Source organism: Hibiscus syriacus, unplaced genomic scaffold, assembly GCF_006381635.1.
Source record: "Hibiscus syriacus cultivar Baekdansim isolate YM2019G1 unplaced genomic scaffold, ASM638163v2 tig00110579_pilon, whole genome shotgun sequence".
Classification (NCBI taxonomy): domain Eukaryota; kingdom Viridiplantae; phylum Streptophyta; class Magnoliopsida; order Malvales; family Malvaceae; genus Hibiscus; species Hibiscus syriacus.
Window position 1 is genome coordinate 86,797 of NW_024062790.1, and position 17,335 is coordinate 104,131.

The 17,335-nt window shown below is 36.6% G+C and overlaps 1 protein-coding gene across 4 annotated transcripts; it reads left to right on the forward strand.

The window, feature by feature from the left end:
- The first annotated feature begins 618 nt into the window (after nucleotides 1-618).
- On the forward strand, nucleotides 619-17,122 carry LOC120133399 (coatomer subunit beta'-2-like). 4 transcript variants are annotated; one of them, XM_039149991.1, is made up of 26 exons: nucleotides 619-775; nucleotides 1,167-1,187; nucleotides 1,308-1,369; nucleotides 1,464-1,518; nucleotides 3,151-3,187; nucleotides 3,283-3,608; nucleotides 3,707-3,838; nucleotides 3,929-4,077; nucleotides 4,724-4,792; nucleotides 5,090-5,240; nucleotides 5,344-5,409; nucleotides 5,552-5,740; nucleotides 9,343-9,483; nucleotides 9,576-9,650; nucleotides 9,786-9,962; nucleotides 10,054-10,145; nucleotides 10,256-10,372; nucleotides 10,850-10,964; nucleotides 11,120-11,191; nucleotides 11,658-11,854; nucleotides 11,939-12,032; nucleotides 15,209-15,315; nucleotides 15,520-15,649; nucleotides 15,776-15,914; nucleotides 16,482-16,548; nucleotides 16,826-17,122. In XM_039149991.1, the coding sequence occupies exons 1-25, from the start codon at nucleotides 773-775 to the stop codon at nucleotides 16,499-16,501; spliced, it is 2,736 nt and encodes a 911-aa protein (XP_039005922.1). In that variant the 5' UTR covers nucleotides 619-772; the 3' UTR covers nucleotides 16,502-16,548; nucleotides 16,826-17,122. The 4 variants fall into 4 exon arrangements, 2 of the variants coding, with proteins under 2 accessions (XP_039005922.1, XP_039005921.1); XM_039149990.1 differs by having other exon boundaries at nucleotides 16,829-17,122; XR_005517097.1 differs by having other exon boundaries at nucleotides 620-775; nucleotides 15,776-15,990.
- Nucleotides 17,123-17,335: the final 213 nt, after the last annotated feature.

Below are 17,335 nucleotides of genomic sequence, written 5' to 3' on the forward strand. Positions count from 1 at the left end.
CCAAAGTTTAAATTCCTTTTCCTTCAATTTGCTTTGTTTTGTTTTCTTTTAATTAGAGGATAATACTCATCTTTTTATTGGTGGAAAATAAATATATTAAATTAAAATAAAATCAGTTCTTTAGTCAAATGATAACACATGACATAATTCGATTGGATGATTAAATTTACTATAATTTATTAAAATTATGACTAAAATGAGAGAATATGTAAATAATATAGAATGAATGTGTGATTATACCAAAATATTTAATTGTCACGTCACTTAATCTATTAACTGTTAACGATAATTACACGTCCCCTAATCTATCAACTATTAACGGAAATTAACTTGTGACGACCATATCTTAATTAAATAAAAATAAAAATAATCATATAATCAATAAAAAAATGAACAAAACACAAGCATATGTAATCAATCACGTAATTAACCTTAAAAATATTAAAATCCCCAAAAAAAAAAATCGACCATTAATTGCCCAACAGCTTTACCAATCCTCAAAAATCTCTACCGTCCATTTTAACACAGCAGAACAACCAACACCGCCAATCCATTTTCTTCTCTGAGACAGTATATACCGTAGCTTAACCATGGCAGTGAGTGAGTGGCACTTCCGTAAATCTATCCCTTAACTCCAAAGCATTTCTTCGCTTTCTCTCTCTTACTCATATTTTGTTGACGTCACAATTAACACACAAGAAGATCTATCTATTTCTCTCTATCAAAAGCGCGATCTCGATCTTCAGCTTCTTCTTGTTTTTTTTTTGCAAAAATGGTGAGTTTGATTTATTGATCTGTTTGATCCCGCATTAGATCTGGTTCAAAGCCCTTTCGATTTGCACTTGTTTCTCAAATTTCTGTTCAATCTATGGAATCGGAATTGCGAAGATTTTTTTAATTATGTTTAGTTCGAGTTTTACTAGCTTTGCATCGTCGCCATTTGTTTCTGTTATCATTTCAGTACTATGCAGGAGAGCCGGAGTGTTAGGGATTTGAATATTGTTAAGATCTGCCGCGTGATTTTTCTTTTCGCTTTTCCTTTATGAAAGCTTGAATATGGATCCCGCGATTGTGACTTGGCCTCCTATTGAATGCTTTTGATTTATGATCTGTTGCTTGACTTCGGCTAATTGTGTTTTTCCTTTTTTTGCTTTGGTGTTTGACAGCCGCTCAGACTTGAAATTAAGGTACGTGTTATTAATTTCATTCTATTTCAGTTCTACGTGTTGATTAGATCTTCTTGTTGTTTTGGTATGAGTGTGTGGTAATTTGTATGGTAACATTCTTTATTGTGATGTTTGGATCAGAGGAAACTTGCTCAAAGATCAGAGAGAGTAAAATCTGTAGATCTTCATCCTACTGAACCATGGTCATTTTAACCCTTCATTCAGTTTCCTATATATTTGAAATTTATCTTTTCAAGCTTTAAGACAACGTATGATAAATTGTATTTGTTATTGAAGGATTCTAGCAAGTTTGTATTCTGGAACTGTGTGCATCTGGAACTACCAGTCACAGGTACGCAAGTTTTATATTTTGTAAACAGTCTTCAAAACTAGAATTTTAAGTGGTAGAGCTGGAAAACAGGTGAATGGGTGGATTTATTTAGTGGTCACAATTAGTACCAGAAATTTAGTTGAATAACTATCCTATGTGTATGTTTTCCCACTTTTTTCAATACTATATTTTTAGTAGGAAAAGAATAATTTTTTAAAAGTTCATCACAGAGCTTGATTTTATGTTACTCTTTGAAGCATTGTTCCCACTTCCCAACTTCTTTCATAGTGCACTTCCTTGAGTGTTTTGGGGTGAATGGAACCAGTATGGTGCATGGAACCACAGACTGGTTGAACCAGTAATAAATCTTTTCGACCTGTAAAACTGGTTTTACTTTTTCCTATTATTTTTATATTAAATACCAGCAATTAACCCAATGCATATTTGTATTGATTATTTACCATATTTATTTGTTCTCTAACATTAAATATCCCTATAATTAAATGACTGGTTGGACTGGTGGTTGAAGTCTTACCAGTTTGACCCCTGTCCAGTTTTATATCCTTGGTGGTTGTTATGTGAGAAACTATTGTTGACATATCAGATCATTATTTTCCCTTCAAAAGAATATCATGAAGCTCAATTAATTTAAATAAGTATTAGTCCATACTAATCTTTGTCCATTCTGCTTGGCTGAAGGCTTTTCTCTGTTTGAAAGATGTAGAAGTACTTTATTAATGAGTTTCCCCATAAAAAATCAAGACCTCAAACCAACAAATCTGAGATGAAAACTCGCTGTATCTCACTCTTTACTTGGATTGCAACTTTCATTTGTATTACTGCAACCTTAAATATATGTTGCTTATCTGATGTAAAACGAAGTATGGTACTTGATTCGGATCTTTCTTTATTTTAGGAGTAATTTCATTGTTCCATCTATTTTTTAATGATCATCTGTTCTCTTCATTTTAGTCTGGCTCATCTTGTGGATATATTTCCATCTTCTCTTCATCACTAAGTGCCACAAATTGTATCCTGTTCTTTTGACTTGGTACTGATAATATCTCACATCTCCATTCATTTTACTCACTCAAATCTTGTGAGTGCAGTTTCTATTGAATCCTCCCATGGAGTAGCTGCTTTAATGAAATAGATCAATTTTACAATTTTTTAACCATTAATTTTGAATCCATTTTTCTGAACTCCATATGTTGCTCCTTAACCCAAAATCTTTATGCTATATATCTCTCACATGGTTTATTTTACGACTAATATATTATTCTTAGTTTTCCTGTGTGTGCTATATTATTTGCAAAGCTAAAAGCATAAACTTCGCTTATCTAATGAACATAGGAACATGGATCTTTTAAGGCTTTTAGCTCTACATATTTGGCTAGTCCTGTATCTGTAAAACTTCTTTTTTCTTTTGTCTTATATTTTGTTTCTTTTATTGCACAATACAAGTTCCATTTGCACTTTGACATGATTATTCCAATATAAGGCTATAAAAATTCTTTGTAATTTCTTGGAATCTAATAGATATAAGGTTTTAAGGTCTTAACATGTTATTTAAGTAGTATTAGGCTTATCTGAACCTTAGGTACTGTTTGGATTTTCCACTTATTGATTAGTGTTACTGTTAACTTGGTACAGAGCATGGCTAAGTCGTTTGAGGTCACTGAGTTGCCAGGTATGTAATTATCTTGATCTACACTGTTTTTCCATTTCCGATTGCATTGGGGTAGCATTATTATCATTCTCTAACTCAACATCTTGCATTTGCAGTTAGGTCGGCCAAGTTTGTTGCACGCAAACAATGGGTTGTTGCTGGAGCTGATGACATGTTTATTCGTGTTTACAATTACAACACCATGGATAAGGTCAAAGTATTTGAGGCACATACTGATTACATTAGATGTGTGGCTGTCCATCCTACTCTTCCATATGTATTGTCATCATCTGATGATATGCTCATAAAACTTTGGGACTGGGAGAAGGGTTGGGTGTGTACTCAGATATTTGAGGGACATTCCCATTATGTCATGCAAGTGACTTTTAATCCCAAAGATACTAACACTTTTGCCAGTGCATCTCTTGACCGCACCATAAAGGTATAAAGGGCCTTTCTATTTGGATTTTTTTCCATCATATTTCTTCTTCATTTGGTATAGCCATGCTAAATTTGCCTTCATTCTGTTTGAAATTCTAGATTTGGAACCTTGGATCCCCCGACCCAAATTTTACTTTGGATGCCCATCAGAAAGGTGTAAATTGTGTTGATTACTTTACAGGTGGTGATAAGCCCTACCTAATCACCGGGTCTGATGATCACACTGCTAAGGTAAGCAAGCTACTATTCGCATTCTGCTAACTTTTTAATCTTAAATAAATGTTTGAGTGAACTGTTAACAAATAAATCCCATGGATGCAGGTGTGGGACTACCAAACCAAGAGTTGTGTTCAGACGCTGGAAGGTCACACACACAATGTTTCTGCAGTTTGTTTCCATCCTGAACTTCCAATTATTATTACTGGTTCTGAGGATGGAACAGTTCGCATCTGGCATGCTACCACGTATAGGTAATTCTTGAGATAGAAGATATTTCCCTTTTCTTTCTAGTGGCCATTTGTTTTGTGGATAGACAGGAAATTAAGAAATTTAGAGGAAACTTGAATCATTATGCAGGAACAGTACCAATTACCCATATAAATTTCTAGTGTCCATTTGGTTTGTGATGGGGCTGATTTTATCTGGTTCTCTTTCTGCTAAATATCAAGTTTCCTCTTCATTCTTCAATTCATCATTTAGAGAGATGTAGAAATTCATTGCTGAAGCCATATTGATGCATTACCAATTTACCATTTATAGTTTGTCCTTATTTGCTTAATGTTATAGTGTTTTCTAAAGATATTTTGATCTTAATAGTCTTTTATGCATGTAGTTGTTAGAAATTAGATTCCGAAATTAAGTAGATTATGTAATCTGGTAGAATCTTTGTGAATGTATTTTATTAGTTAGGATCCCTAACTCTAAGGGATTATAATTAGTCGTAGGATCAATCTCTTACCTGGTTTAGAAGCTTCCTAAGATAAAGCAATATTTTGTATATTTAAATGTATGAGTCTCTTACACGAAATGTAAGATTTTTACTTTGATTTTGACATTAGTGATATCTTTGAATTCTTCAAGCTTTTTCTTTTTTCACCAATTCTTTTTTTTTTTCAGGCTTGAAAATACATTGAATTATGGTCTTGAGAGAGTTTGGGCAGTTGGATATATAAAAGGTTCCCGGAGGTAATTACTTTTGGTTAAACCATGAAGCTGGTTTATGTTTATTTTCTTTTTTCAGTTTTCTTTAATACTTAAATACTAGAATAATTTCTTTCGGTCATTGAATTCTTGAAGAGGGCCTTCCATTTAGTTTTGAGCCTGTCTAAGTCCTCAATGAAGGTGAAAAATTAATTTAGGTCGCTTGACCTGAGTTCTGTACGCACATGTTTCATTTTTCATTGTTTAGTTTGCATGATACTTCTCACTTCTTAATGTGCTATGCCTAAAAGGCTAAGAGTACTATACGATTCTGTCTTGCAGGATTGTGATTGGGTATGATGAAGGAACTATTATGGTGAAAATTGGCCGGGAAGTTCCTGTAGCAAGTATGGACAACAGTGGGAAAATCATATGGGCTAAACACAATGAAATTCAAACTGTGAATATTAAGAGTGTAGGAGCAGATTTTGAGGTAAAATGTATTTGTTGTTAAATATCTCTTTCTGCATTCTTGGTGCGGCTTTTAAATTTTAATACATGCTTTTCATCTTAAGATGCTTTTTGCTTTGGTATAGGTTACTGATGGAGAAAGATTGCCCTTGGCTGTCAAGGAATTAGGGACATGTGATCTCTATCCTCAAGTTAATTGATCCTTTCTAGCCTTATTGAAGTGAATTCGAGCATAAGATTAAGGGTTACTCAATGTTGATTAATTCTTTTTATAAGTAGTGTTTAGGCTTGGATTCGTGCACAACCATTTACCCATTTTTTCTATCTTCTCAGAGCTTAAAGCATAATCCAAATGGTAGGTTTGTTGTTGTCTGTGGAGATGGTGAGTATATCATATATACAGCGTTAGCATGGAGAAATAGGTCCTTTGGCTCAGCACTGGAATTCGTTTGGTCATCTGATGGAGAGTATGCTGTCAGAGAAAGCTCATCAAAGATCAAGATTTTCACCAAAAATTTCCAGGTTTGCAGTATTTTCTCATTTAGATGGTTTCTTGTCATAAAAGGAATATTTCTTACCATAAGAAAGGTTGTGTCAATGCACACTTTATTTTCACTTGTTGAAAGATATTTTTTTTATAGAAGTTGGAGGTCTCATTAAAAACTCCCTTCGTATTTGTTCACATACTATGAAGTATGTTAACAAACATTGGAAGAAAAGAGTACCTCATATTTCATTGAATAAAACACCCATTACACATGAAAACACGAAATACCCTCAAACGAGTATAAACACCATTACAAAAAAAACATAATCACCTAAAACTATCGCCTTCTCGACCACAAAAATCTAGAGGCAATCACCCTATACCTAAAATAAACCTCCATCAAAAGGAAAACATCCCAACATTTAATGACATAACATACATGAAAACAACACCTAAAACCATTAAACCAAAAACACCCGCCTTTGAAGGGAACTCCACAAAATACCAACATGATTCAAAATCACCAAAAAAATCAGCTCGATAAGATATCTTCAATGTACCAAAACCACACTTCCTTCCCTTCAATCAAATATCCTTTCCACTTAATTCAAAACTCTTTTCTTTTCTTTTTTTGCCTTTCTTCACCACACGTTTAGTTCTTAATTTCCCAGGGATAGGGGGCACCACTGGGGTGTCTTCCATTAATTGTATTGTGTCACTAGATGAACCATGAGAAGAAAAGAGACCCATCATAAGAACATCTTTCGAGGCTCTGAGGCTAACTCCATCAGAATCCACAGCCTCCATTGTGTACAACCCCAATTTGTTACTCGGATTCTCATCCCTTTTGACACTCTTTATGAGTGAAACCTTTTCTAAGTGGGGACCTTCAATTGCAACATCTTCGACGGGGCAATTTAAACCTGAGGATGACACTGACGATCCTGACAGAGAATTCTCCGACGTTTCCCCTAGAGAACAAATCAGATCTGGAGAATCATTGACTTCCTCAGGGATCCAAGAAGTTGGTTTGAAAGAAGGCTCAACTTCATGCACCATGATTTCATAAAGATTAGAATTGACCTTCAAACTCAACGACTCATCAATTCTCACTTTAGTCTCTGTGAGGATTTGAAGTTTTGCACGATCAAAAGATGAAGGAAACTGAGAGCTTTCATCAGTTGATATTAATTCGCCCCACCTAGCTGCAATGTTCTTGAAAGTACCCCAATTCCACGCGTGAAACAGAATCCCTTCGCAAACAACCCATACTCGACGGCATTGTACCACTATACTCTTCGACCAAGCTTCAACTCTGGAAAACCACTCTGCAAGAGTCTTTGATTGTTCATTCTTAACCCTTCTCAACGTAGTCGAGTCCTCGAATAACATGAGAACTACATTCCCAGCAACTCTCATTAACGAGAAACCATTGAGACCTTTGTCTTGCATTTGGCTAGCAAGATCGTCGATTTTGGTATAGGTCTTGCACCACCCCATTAGGCAGTTATCCAAAATTTGAAGTTTAGCTTCGTCAACAACACCGTTTACTGTATGGAGATTATTACTTGTAACATCTTCCCTCTCAGGCTTTTGGTGAACAACAGGCAAAGTCTTTATCCAAAAAGAATGTCTTGGGTTGTATTTAGCAAAAGAGACTCCAATTTTACTACCATCAATGCGAGCGCCATTCATCTTTGAGATCGCTCTGCTGACTTCTCCAATTTTTGCAAAGCGAATGAAACCGAACCGAAACCCCTTTGAATTTCTTTTGGTTGGAATGAAGGCGTTAATAACCTGACCGTATGGGCAAAATAACGATCCAAACCGCTTCCAATGGATCTTCTTTGGTAAATTATCAATGTATAACGAAAAGCAGCCAGTTCTAAACCCATTGTTAATTCTTGGATAATCTCCTTTTCCTCTATCTCAAACTGACGACGATTCTTAGTCTGGCGAGCTGAGGTTTGTTTCTCTGTTACTTCATCGCGATTCTTGGATGTCATTTTTGAATGCAGAGGCTTCCACGCTGTTTTAATTTGAACAAAAAACCAGAGAAGTATTTTGCTAGGGAAGTTTATGCCTCCTTACGTGAAAACCCAGAGCCAGCAACAACGATCTGGAAATATAAAATCTCCTGAACAGTGACGGAATTTTTCGATTTTCGTTGAACGGAAGTGGGTATTCACAGAAGAGTACTTGGGTTTTTGTCACGAGCTTCCGGTGAGCACAGTGGAACGGTTGAAACGAAACTCGGAAGACTGCTGGTGGAAAAAATCGGCAGAGAAAGGGGAGTAGATTTGCTCCGATTGAAGTGGAATCAACCAAAAAGAACCAGGAATATGGAAACGCTGTGGGTAGACGATGATCCTTGAGAAAAACAGCGTCAAAAGGAGGTTGGAGTACGGCGATGGACGGTGGTCGGAGGATGGCGGACGACAAGCGACGGACGGTGGAAGGCTAACGACGGATGACGGTAGTGAAGGCTATTTAAACGTCACTCGGATTTTCTCTCTCCCTCTGCCCCTGGAAATTTGAAATTTGAAAACACCTAGGTTGTTGAAAGATATGTTATAATATCTAAACAACATATCATTCGGAGCTGGAGAGATGGATTTAAAAGGATGAATACAATTTTGGTTTGGGAAGGGATTTTAGTTCTGAAAATTTTATGTTGTAAACGGACAGGCAATTCTACAAGCATCTATAATTATGATTGTTAACTTGTCATGTTATTGTAAGTTATGTGATAATACTCTAGGATAAAGATTAGATTCATCTTGTAAATATTAGTGTTTTAGTCTAACACTAATGGTTTAATTTGTAGATAAGGATAAAGCTAAGTAAGTCTAGTTTAGCTAGGACTCTTGTATAAAGCTTTGATAATCATACCTGTTGGAATGTGGTTAATAAAACTCGCTTCTTTTCACCTATATTTTTTTTATAAGAATTGAAGGCCTCGTTAAAACCCCCTTCATGATTAATGGAACTCAAAATGATTTCCTTAATCAGAGGAAGGAGGAAAAGAGTGCCTTATACTTCATTAATAGAAAAAAATACATAAGATTTAAAAGAACAAGATAAAACCCTTACAAAGAACCCGAAGACCCAAAATAAAATACCCCTAAAAACCACACTGTAATTAGCCTATACCAGCCTTAGCTAGCGCATCTGCCTCCATATTGGCTGTCCTAGCAACCCATCTAATTACACCCTCCACTTCTTTCAGCCTATCAGCTATATCCCTGACGATTAAGACAAACATATCAGAACAAATAACACCATTCTTAACCCAATCCACTGCCATCTTACAATCAGTTTTAATAATCAACCGACCCTTAATACTTCCTCTCAATGAATCAAAAAAAAGATAATCCCTTCTGAATAGCCTTTAGTTCCATCATAGTAGGTGGACCCGGTCCTGAAGCCTCCTTGAAAGAACCTATAAACAGTCCTGCATCATCTCTTAGAATACCAGCAATTCCACTTCTCTTCCACTTCTTTTCACCTATAACCTACTTTCTACAGTTATTATGGTGGTTTCCTCTACATTGTTAAGGATTTTTGTCTGATACCAATGTTCAAGATTCTTTTTTACTATGCGGTGGTATTGATGGGGGTTTAATAACATTTTCAGGAAAAGAAGAGTGTCCGGCCTACCTTCTCTGCTGAGCGTATTTTTGGGGGCACTTTACTGGCAATCTGCTCTAATGATTTTATTTGTTTTTATAGTTGGGCTGAATGCAGGTTGATTCGTCGGATTGATGTTACTGTTAAAGTAAGCTAAAGCAACTCTATGAACCCCATTTGCTTCTTCTTGGCTCTGCTGAATCCTAAATGTAGTTTTGTTTTTGTTACCGAAAATGTCAGAATCTTTACTGGGCTGATAGTGGTGACTTAGTGGCAATTACCAGTGATACGTCTTTCTATATCCTAAAGTACAATGTAAGTCTCTTTATATTATCTTCTTCTTATATCTGCAAAATACATTGCACTGTGAGCTCTTCTTTTGTCTGTTAAACGCTTGCATGCTTTCATACAGTTGTACAGTACCGAATTTAATATTTTTTGATGTTGCAGCGGGATGTAGTTCTATCTTCCTTAGATAGTGGAATACCAGTTAACGAGATGGGAGTTGAAGATGCATTTGAGCTTCTTCATGAAACCAATGAACGTGTCAGGACTGGGATATGGGTTGAAGACTGTTTCATTTACAATAACTCTTCATGGAGACTTAATTACTGTGTTGGTGGAGAGGTATTTGTGTTCTGTTTATCCTTGTCTTGAAAGAATTCCATAGGTTTTTGTAAGTTCTGACGGTTTTGTTTTGGTGATGTAATGGTTTTAGGTCACCACAATGTTTCATTTGGACCGTCCTATGTACTTGTTGGGATATCTTGCTAGTCAAAGTCGGGTGTATCTGATAGACAAAGAGTTTAAGTAAGTCTGCTGGTGATGGCTAATTTTCATGTTCGAGTCACTTTTGTTATTTTTTTCTTTGAAAATACATTATTAATGTGTACTTATTCTCATCTTTGAATGTGTTACAGTATAATGGGATACACATTACTTCTCAGCCTGATCGAGTACAAGACACTTGTGATGCGTGGAGACCTGGAAAGGGCCAATGAAATTTTACCTTCAATTCCTAAAGAGCACCATAATAGGTATGCATAAATATATAAAGAATCTTCCTTCCATTCTCAAGGACATTGTTGGTCATTTTCTAGTATTAACCATTCATGTTGAATATTCCCTTTCCTTCATTTTTTAGTATTCTTGCAACTGTCCAAAATTTGGATGGAGATGTAGGATATATTTCTTCCCCTTTCTTTTTCCTTCATCCCCTCTTAATTTGGACTTTTGGTTTGTGCTAATCATTCATGTTGAATATCCACGTCCCTAGTGTTGGAATTTGTTTTCATCTATGGTAATACCTCTGTAGTATATCTTTGTATTTATGAACTTAGAATTCCAGATCTAATGAGTAACCGATTAGAAGGCTGGTCCTTTTATCTTGGCCTCTTGTTTCCATCTTGAAAGCTATTTATTTTAAAACTTTTTCATGTTCAATTTCTCTGCTTTTAAGTTGTGATTGTTGAAATATTTCTTGGATTTAGTTAATCGTTTGCTCTGATTGGTAGTGTTGCTCGTTTCCTGGAATCACGAGGGATGATAGAGGATGCTCTTGAAGTTGCTACGGACCCTGATTACAGATTTGAGATTGCCATTCAACTTGGTAAATTAGAGATTGCTAGGGTAAGAAAGTTTTATTAATTTTGTGATGGTAGTATTGTTTCTTAGATCTTTTTCTCTCTTGAATTTTAGAGTAATATATTTGGTGTTGTATTAAGCTTTGATTGTGCTTTTCAACAATATTTTATCCTCACTTTGTGGGTTTTTTTCTTCTGTAGGAAATAGCCACAGAAGTTCAGAGTGAGTCTAAATGGAAGCAGTTGGGAGATTTGGCTATGTCCGCTGGAAAGGTGTTTGATATTCTCTAATTTGCGAAATTTGTTTCAGTGCCATTTCTTTCTGCTGTGATTGTCAGATCTTGATTCTCCCACCACCTATCTTAGCAGCTTTCTCATTCTTTTATATTCGTTTCATGTTGTTGTAGCAAGTCACAATTTGAAAATGTCCAATGTTTTTTCTCTTGAATGAAATCTCTCCTGAGGATGTTGGAATAAATAGCGTTACCTTTCAGTAAATTATTTCTCAATTTGTCTCTGTAGTTTATTAACTGGTGAATGAATTTACGAAAGAGTCGTCATGCTTGCTTAGTTTTATGCAGTAGTTGTTTTTGTAAATTAAGCTTACTGCATTAAGCTTACTGCATGTGCATGCCTTATATATTGTTAGTTTTAGATAATAATGCCTTCTCTCCTTATATATTATTTCTCAATATATGTTTTATATATTTGGTAAATTATTCTAAATTTGTCATTGCAGCTAGAACTGGCTGAACAATGCATGAAGCATGCAATGGACCTGAGTGGTTTATTGTTGCTTTATTCCTCACTGGGAGATGCTGAAGGAATAGATAGACTTGCATCTCTTTCCAAAGAACAAGGGAAGAACAATGTTGCTTTTCTTTGTTTATTCATGTTGGGTAAATTGGAGGATTGCCTTCAGCTTTTGGTGGAAAGGTAATTCATTATCAAGTACCTGAAATAATAGACTTCCATAAATGTCATTATATTTATGGATATATTGAAATATTCCTTTTACAGCAATCGGATACCAGAGGCTGCTTTGATGGCACGATCTTATCTTCCAAGCAAGGTTTCAGAGATAGTAGCAATTTGGAGAAAAGACCTCTACAAGGTTAGTTGCTATTATTTGTTTCTCTGGTGTTTTCTTCATTCTTTATTCTCGATGTGCTGCTGTATCATGCGTAAGCTTCTGTTTGCTTTGTTTCTCTCATTTGATTTCCTGTAAAGTATTACAAAAATCAAAATACTGCATGTCTAATAAAAATGACGAAGCACTATTCCTCTTCCTCTACCTTCTATTTTTCCTTTCCATACTTGCCTTTTTTTACAAGATATTTACTATTACAAAACATATTGGTACTTTCCTGGAAAAGATTGGTATGGCGTTCTGTGTGTAGTGCTTTACATCTTAAGGCTAAGAAAACAATCTTATCCCTTTTTCTTCAAATATTGTGGCATTAAAGTAACCATAAAAAACAGGCGTGTTTTAGTGAGAGAAGCTCCAGCTTCTCTCTAACCTAGGTGTTTTCAATTTTCAAATTTCAAATTTCTTACTTCCACGAGCCTCGGCGTTTCTCCTCCGACATCCACCAGTCGTCCGCAGTTGTCGTCCGCCACCCGCCGCCGCCTTCCTCCGCCACACTCCGACCTCCGTTTTGAAGCCGTTTTTACTGGGTAATTCGTCGGCTTAAGGTGTTTCTTTTTCTGGGCTTGTTTTTCCGAGTAAGACTCTTATTTGACGCTGATCTACAAGCCGCTCACGGCCGTTTTCGCCTCCATCCGTTGCATGTTCGCTGGACATCGCATCTCCACCGTGTTCAGAGCCTTTTTGCGATCAATACCCATTTACTTAGTGTCGAGATTAGTTGCATCTCTCCATTATTTTGCACTGAGCAGTTTCGGCAAGATCAGGCGCTCGCTACTTCTATCTTTCTGCTCGACTCTTTTGGTAGATTTCTTCCGTCATTGCTGTTAAAGCTTTGAGCTCTTGTTCTGGAACTTTATTTCCAAGGGTGATACGTAGACACAGTTTACTTCTTCTAGCCGGATGTATTAAAAGACAGAAGCTCCTGCTTCTATCTTGTTTATAGATCTTTTCTACGTTTTCACTGGTTTTCGTAGCCATCCGTCGCTTCTCCTTCGCAGGGCGTGCGTCCAGATTATTTTGTCAAATATCTGGGTTTTTCATTTCAACAGTCTTTATCACATGCCGGGTGCTGGAGTCCTCCTTTCTCTCCAGCAGAGTCCTTCGGTCCAAATTCCTCCAACCACTGCAGCAGCGCATTCTCTGTCATCTAACCCTTCTCATCATGATGAGGTTCGCACTATCTTCATTATGGGTCTGCCTGAAGATATCAAAGAGAGAGAGCTGCAGAATTTTCTGAGATGGCTTCCGGGTTTTAAAGATTCGCATTTGAGCTTCAAGGGAGATAAGCCCAAGGGCTTCGCTCTCTTCTCAACTGTAAATTTTGCAGTAGCTGCTAAGGATGTCCTTCAGAAAATGGTTTTTGACGTTAAGTTGAGGTCCCTTTTACACATTGAGATGGCAAGGAAGAATCTTGCTGTTAAAAGAGGAGTAGTTACAAATTCTGTTGCATTTGACAAGGATGGAGGTTTTCCTGTTCCTCCAGTTCTGCCATTGCCAATTCCAGCTTTTGTAGCATCTCCTAGTGTTCAGGTGCCTGTTAAAGCGGTGTGTTGTGATGGTAAGTCTGCTGTTAATGGTGTACAAGAAGGATCCAGGGAGTCAATCACAAAGGGGGGCAGTGTTGACAAGTCTGGATGTTTCACGTTATTTGTTGAACATTTACCAGAGAAGATCTATTGGAAGAGGTTTGGATCTTTATTTTGCTCTCATGGTCGGGTACTTGATGCTTTTATTCCTAATAAAAGGAATTTAAAAGGAGATCGTTTTGGTTTTATTCGCTTCGCATCATTCGAAGAAGCAAGGAGAACGATCTCAAAAATGAATGGATCTAGTATCGACGGTAGCAAAATTGGTGTTTCTTTCGCTAATTCAAACCTCGAATTCCTATTGGAGAAAGTCTTCGAAAAATGTTCTTCACAAGTCCGGGATGGAAGATGATTCCAGGAAGAATCATTATAAAGTTGAAGGTGTTATAGATGAAGAAAAACTTCAAGTGTTGAGTAATTGTCTAGTGGGGTGGTGTAAGGATTTTGTCAAAATTGGTCATCTAGCTAGACAAATCCAAGCGAAGGGCCTCACTGGCTTCACCTTAATGAGAGCTGCTGGAAATGCGATTTTAATGATTTTCGAAGATAATGCTTCATTGAGAAGTGTGAAAAACGACAAATCAAAGATTCTCGCAGAGTGGTTCTCCATTGTCGAAGTTTGGTTAGAGAGTTTGGTAATGGAGTGTCGTCGAGTATGGTTAGTTTGCGAGAGTGTTCCTTTTCACGCATGGAATTGGGATACTTTCAAGAACATTACGGATAAGTGGGGTCTTTTACTAGCTATCGACAAAAGTTGTCAGTCTCCATCATCCTTTAATTGGGCAAAAATTCAAGTCCTCACAAAGGCTGATGCGAGAATTGATGCGATGGTTGAATTGAAGGTTGGTGACAACTTTTTCAAGGTCATGGTGCATGAGATAGAGCCTTCATTCAAACCGAATTCTTGAGCTCCTAAAGAAGACGAGTCTCTTTAGATCTTGTCTCTTCATTCGTGGTTTTGTTTTAGTCTATATGATTGTAGGTGTTGCTTTTATTTGTATTATGTTTTGTGGCGTTGTTTTAGTCCTACTGCTGGTGGTGTAATTAGAAGTATGGTGATTTGATTGTGGCTTTTGATGAGGGTATTTGAGGTTTAGGTGTTTGTTGTAATGGGGTATATCACCATGAGAGGATATTCCGTGGTGTCTTTTGTATCGGGTATTATTATTAGTAAAATATGAGATACTCTTTTCTTCCTTCCAATGTTCGTTAACATACTTTTAGTATGGGAACGAATATGAAGGGAGTTTTTAATGAGACCTCCAACTTCTATCAAAAACAAAATTGTGGCATTAAAGTACTGGTTATTGCTGAAATTTAAGCGGGAGTCTTTTTTTATTCATCTAACAAACCAATGGGGGAAGCATTTTGAATCTGTTTATTTGTATAAGGGAAACAACATTTTAATTTGATTGTATCCTTGCAACATGAATCTATTGGGCTTTCATGTTTCTTGTAATCATACTGAAAATTACCTGTCCTGAAATTTTGTTACTTGTTTTGTTTAATGGTATAGATTGCAAAATGACGGCTTTATTTTTACATCATTTGTAGGTTAATCCAAAAGCTGCTGAATCTTTGGCTGACCCTAATGAGTATCCCAACTTGTTTGAGGATTGGGAACTTTCTCTTTCTTTTGAATCCAAAGTGGCAGAAACAAGGTATCAAGCATGATTCCTTTCTTTTATTTATTGTAATTTGTGACTGTTTTCTAGTCAATATTTGTCAAACATTATTCATTCCAGTGGTTTGGTCCTTTCTGATTGCTCTATAATTTTTGTCTCACTGTTGATTGCAGCCTTGTGGTTGACATATCCTGTTTCTCTCTCACATGGATATGCTATTAACTTTGAATTGGTTTCCAGTGGTGTTTATCCTCCTGCAGCGGATTATTTGAACCATGCTGATAGATCGAAGATGACACTTGTGGAGGCTTTCAGAAGCATGCAAATCGAGGATGACGAGCCTCTTGAAAATGGCGAACTTGATTATGAGGTATAGAATCCATATTTATCTTTTTTTCTTTGAAGTCGGCAACATATTAAACATAGGAATTGCTTTGAGTGGTTCAGGAGTCTGGTTTGATTTTATTGTCTGTCATTTATTTGGTGGGCATCGCAGGCTGCAGGACCAAATGGGCATGGTGAGAACGCAGAGGAGCAGAATGGAGATGGTAGTCAAGAGGAGCCTGTTGTTGTAGATGCCGATTCTAATGATGGTGCAGTACTCGTTAATGGTAACGAGCCTGAAGAAGAGTGGGGTACGAATACTGAAGGAACCCCGTCAGCCTAAAAGCAATTGGTTGGGGCAGTGTGAAAATCAAAATTTTGTCTCTGGTGATTAATTGTTCTAACATGCCATCTCTAACCCCTTTCCCTTTTGGGCTTTCGCTGACTTTCTTTTTGTGATTTGTTTTGTTGCAACAACTAATTGAACACTCCTACTGCTGACTTCGAAACATGTTTCCTGAATTGTTTTCATCTTGTTCACTATTTGGAATTTGATACATGTTTTCTGGTGGTTGCTAATATCTCCTTTGATCGTATTGACAACTTTGGTGTCCCAAACTTGGGAAAGAAAAAGTTAATCTGATGCCTATTTATATTGACTAATATTATGCTCATCCACTGGTTTCTGATCCCTTCTTACCTGTAAACTGTTCTTATGTAATTAGCGTTTGTGCAACGAATTTTTGCATTCTGAAAACCTTGTAACATTAATGTGTTTTAAATTTTGTTATATTCTTTTTGATGTGGTGTTTTTGGTAGTTCTTTTGTTCCGTCATCCCTTGATTCTTGCTTTTTACTGTTTTCCCTTGTGTTGGCAGTGCTTACACCAGATCACTAGGTTTTATGAAGACACTCAGTTTGAGCTCCATTCAGCATGTACTTAAGGTGGGAAACTTTTGCTTTTACTATTTTTTTTCTCCAAGGAGAGAGAATTATTAACCTTGCCAATTAGCAATTCACTTGAGCCATGACCTAGTTTTGGTCGGGGCAGTAAGCATCTTGACCATTAGAAGTGAGTCTCTCCATTCAAGAACTTTAATGGTGGAGATGCGTATGATTCGTTTATAATTATTCTGGAATAGATGTAGGCCGTAAGTAATTGTTTACCAAGTGTGGCTCCCTTTATCATCGTTAGCATATTAACTTATTTATTACCCACCAGCAGATTTCAAACTAGAAGCTAGAAAGATGTGAAATATAAGTGCTGATTGTCTTTGCATTCCCGATGATTTGGATCTCGCAAGCACATTGAATTTTGGGATGGAGCGTATACAAGTTATTTTGGTTAGCTTTCAAATTATGATTCCAGTTACTTTGTCATTGAAAATTTTAGCATATTCTTTGAGGCATTCAGTCCTAAAAAAAATTCTTGTGCCACAACGAATGTAGAAATAATTTGAGAATTATTGATGATACCCCATTCAGTGCATTTTATATTTGAACTTTTAGGTACTATTTTTTGGTTCCCCTCTCGAGGAGTTGAATCGTATTGTTGGGTTTTTTGGGGATTGTCTTTCCTCGCGTTATATGAATCTTGTACTGTAAACCTCTCTCTACATAAAACGCGTGATGTTCAATCACAACCGTTATTATTCTCGCTTTTTTCCCCTCCCGCGCGAGGCTTTTACCATTGCTGTCCCATGTGCATTTTCAATGGATGAACTTAACATCA

What these genes read in the sequence shown, in the direction of transcription:
- LOC120133399 (XM_039149991.1), top strand. An exon ending in TCTGGAACTACCAGTCACAG is followed by an intron (nt 1,519 to 3,150) that starts GTACGCAAGTTT and finishes AACTTGGTACAG; the next exon opens with AGCATGGCTAAGTCGTTTGA. An exon ending in CCTAAAGAGCACCATAATAG is followed by an intron (nt 10,373 to 10,849) that starts GTATGCATAAAT and finishes TCTGATTGGTAG; the next exon opens with TGTTGCTCGTTTCCTGGAAT.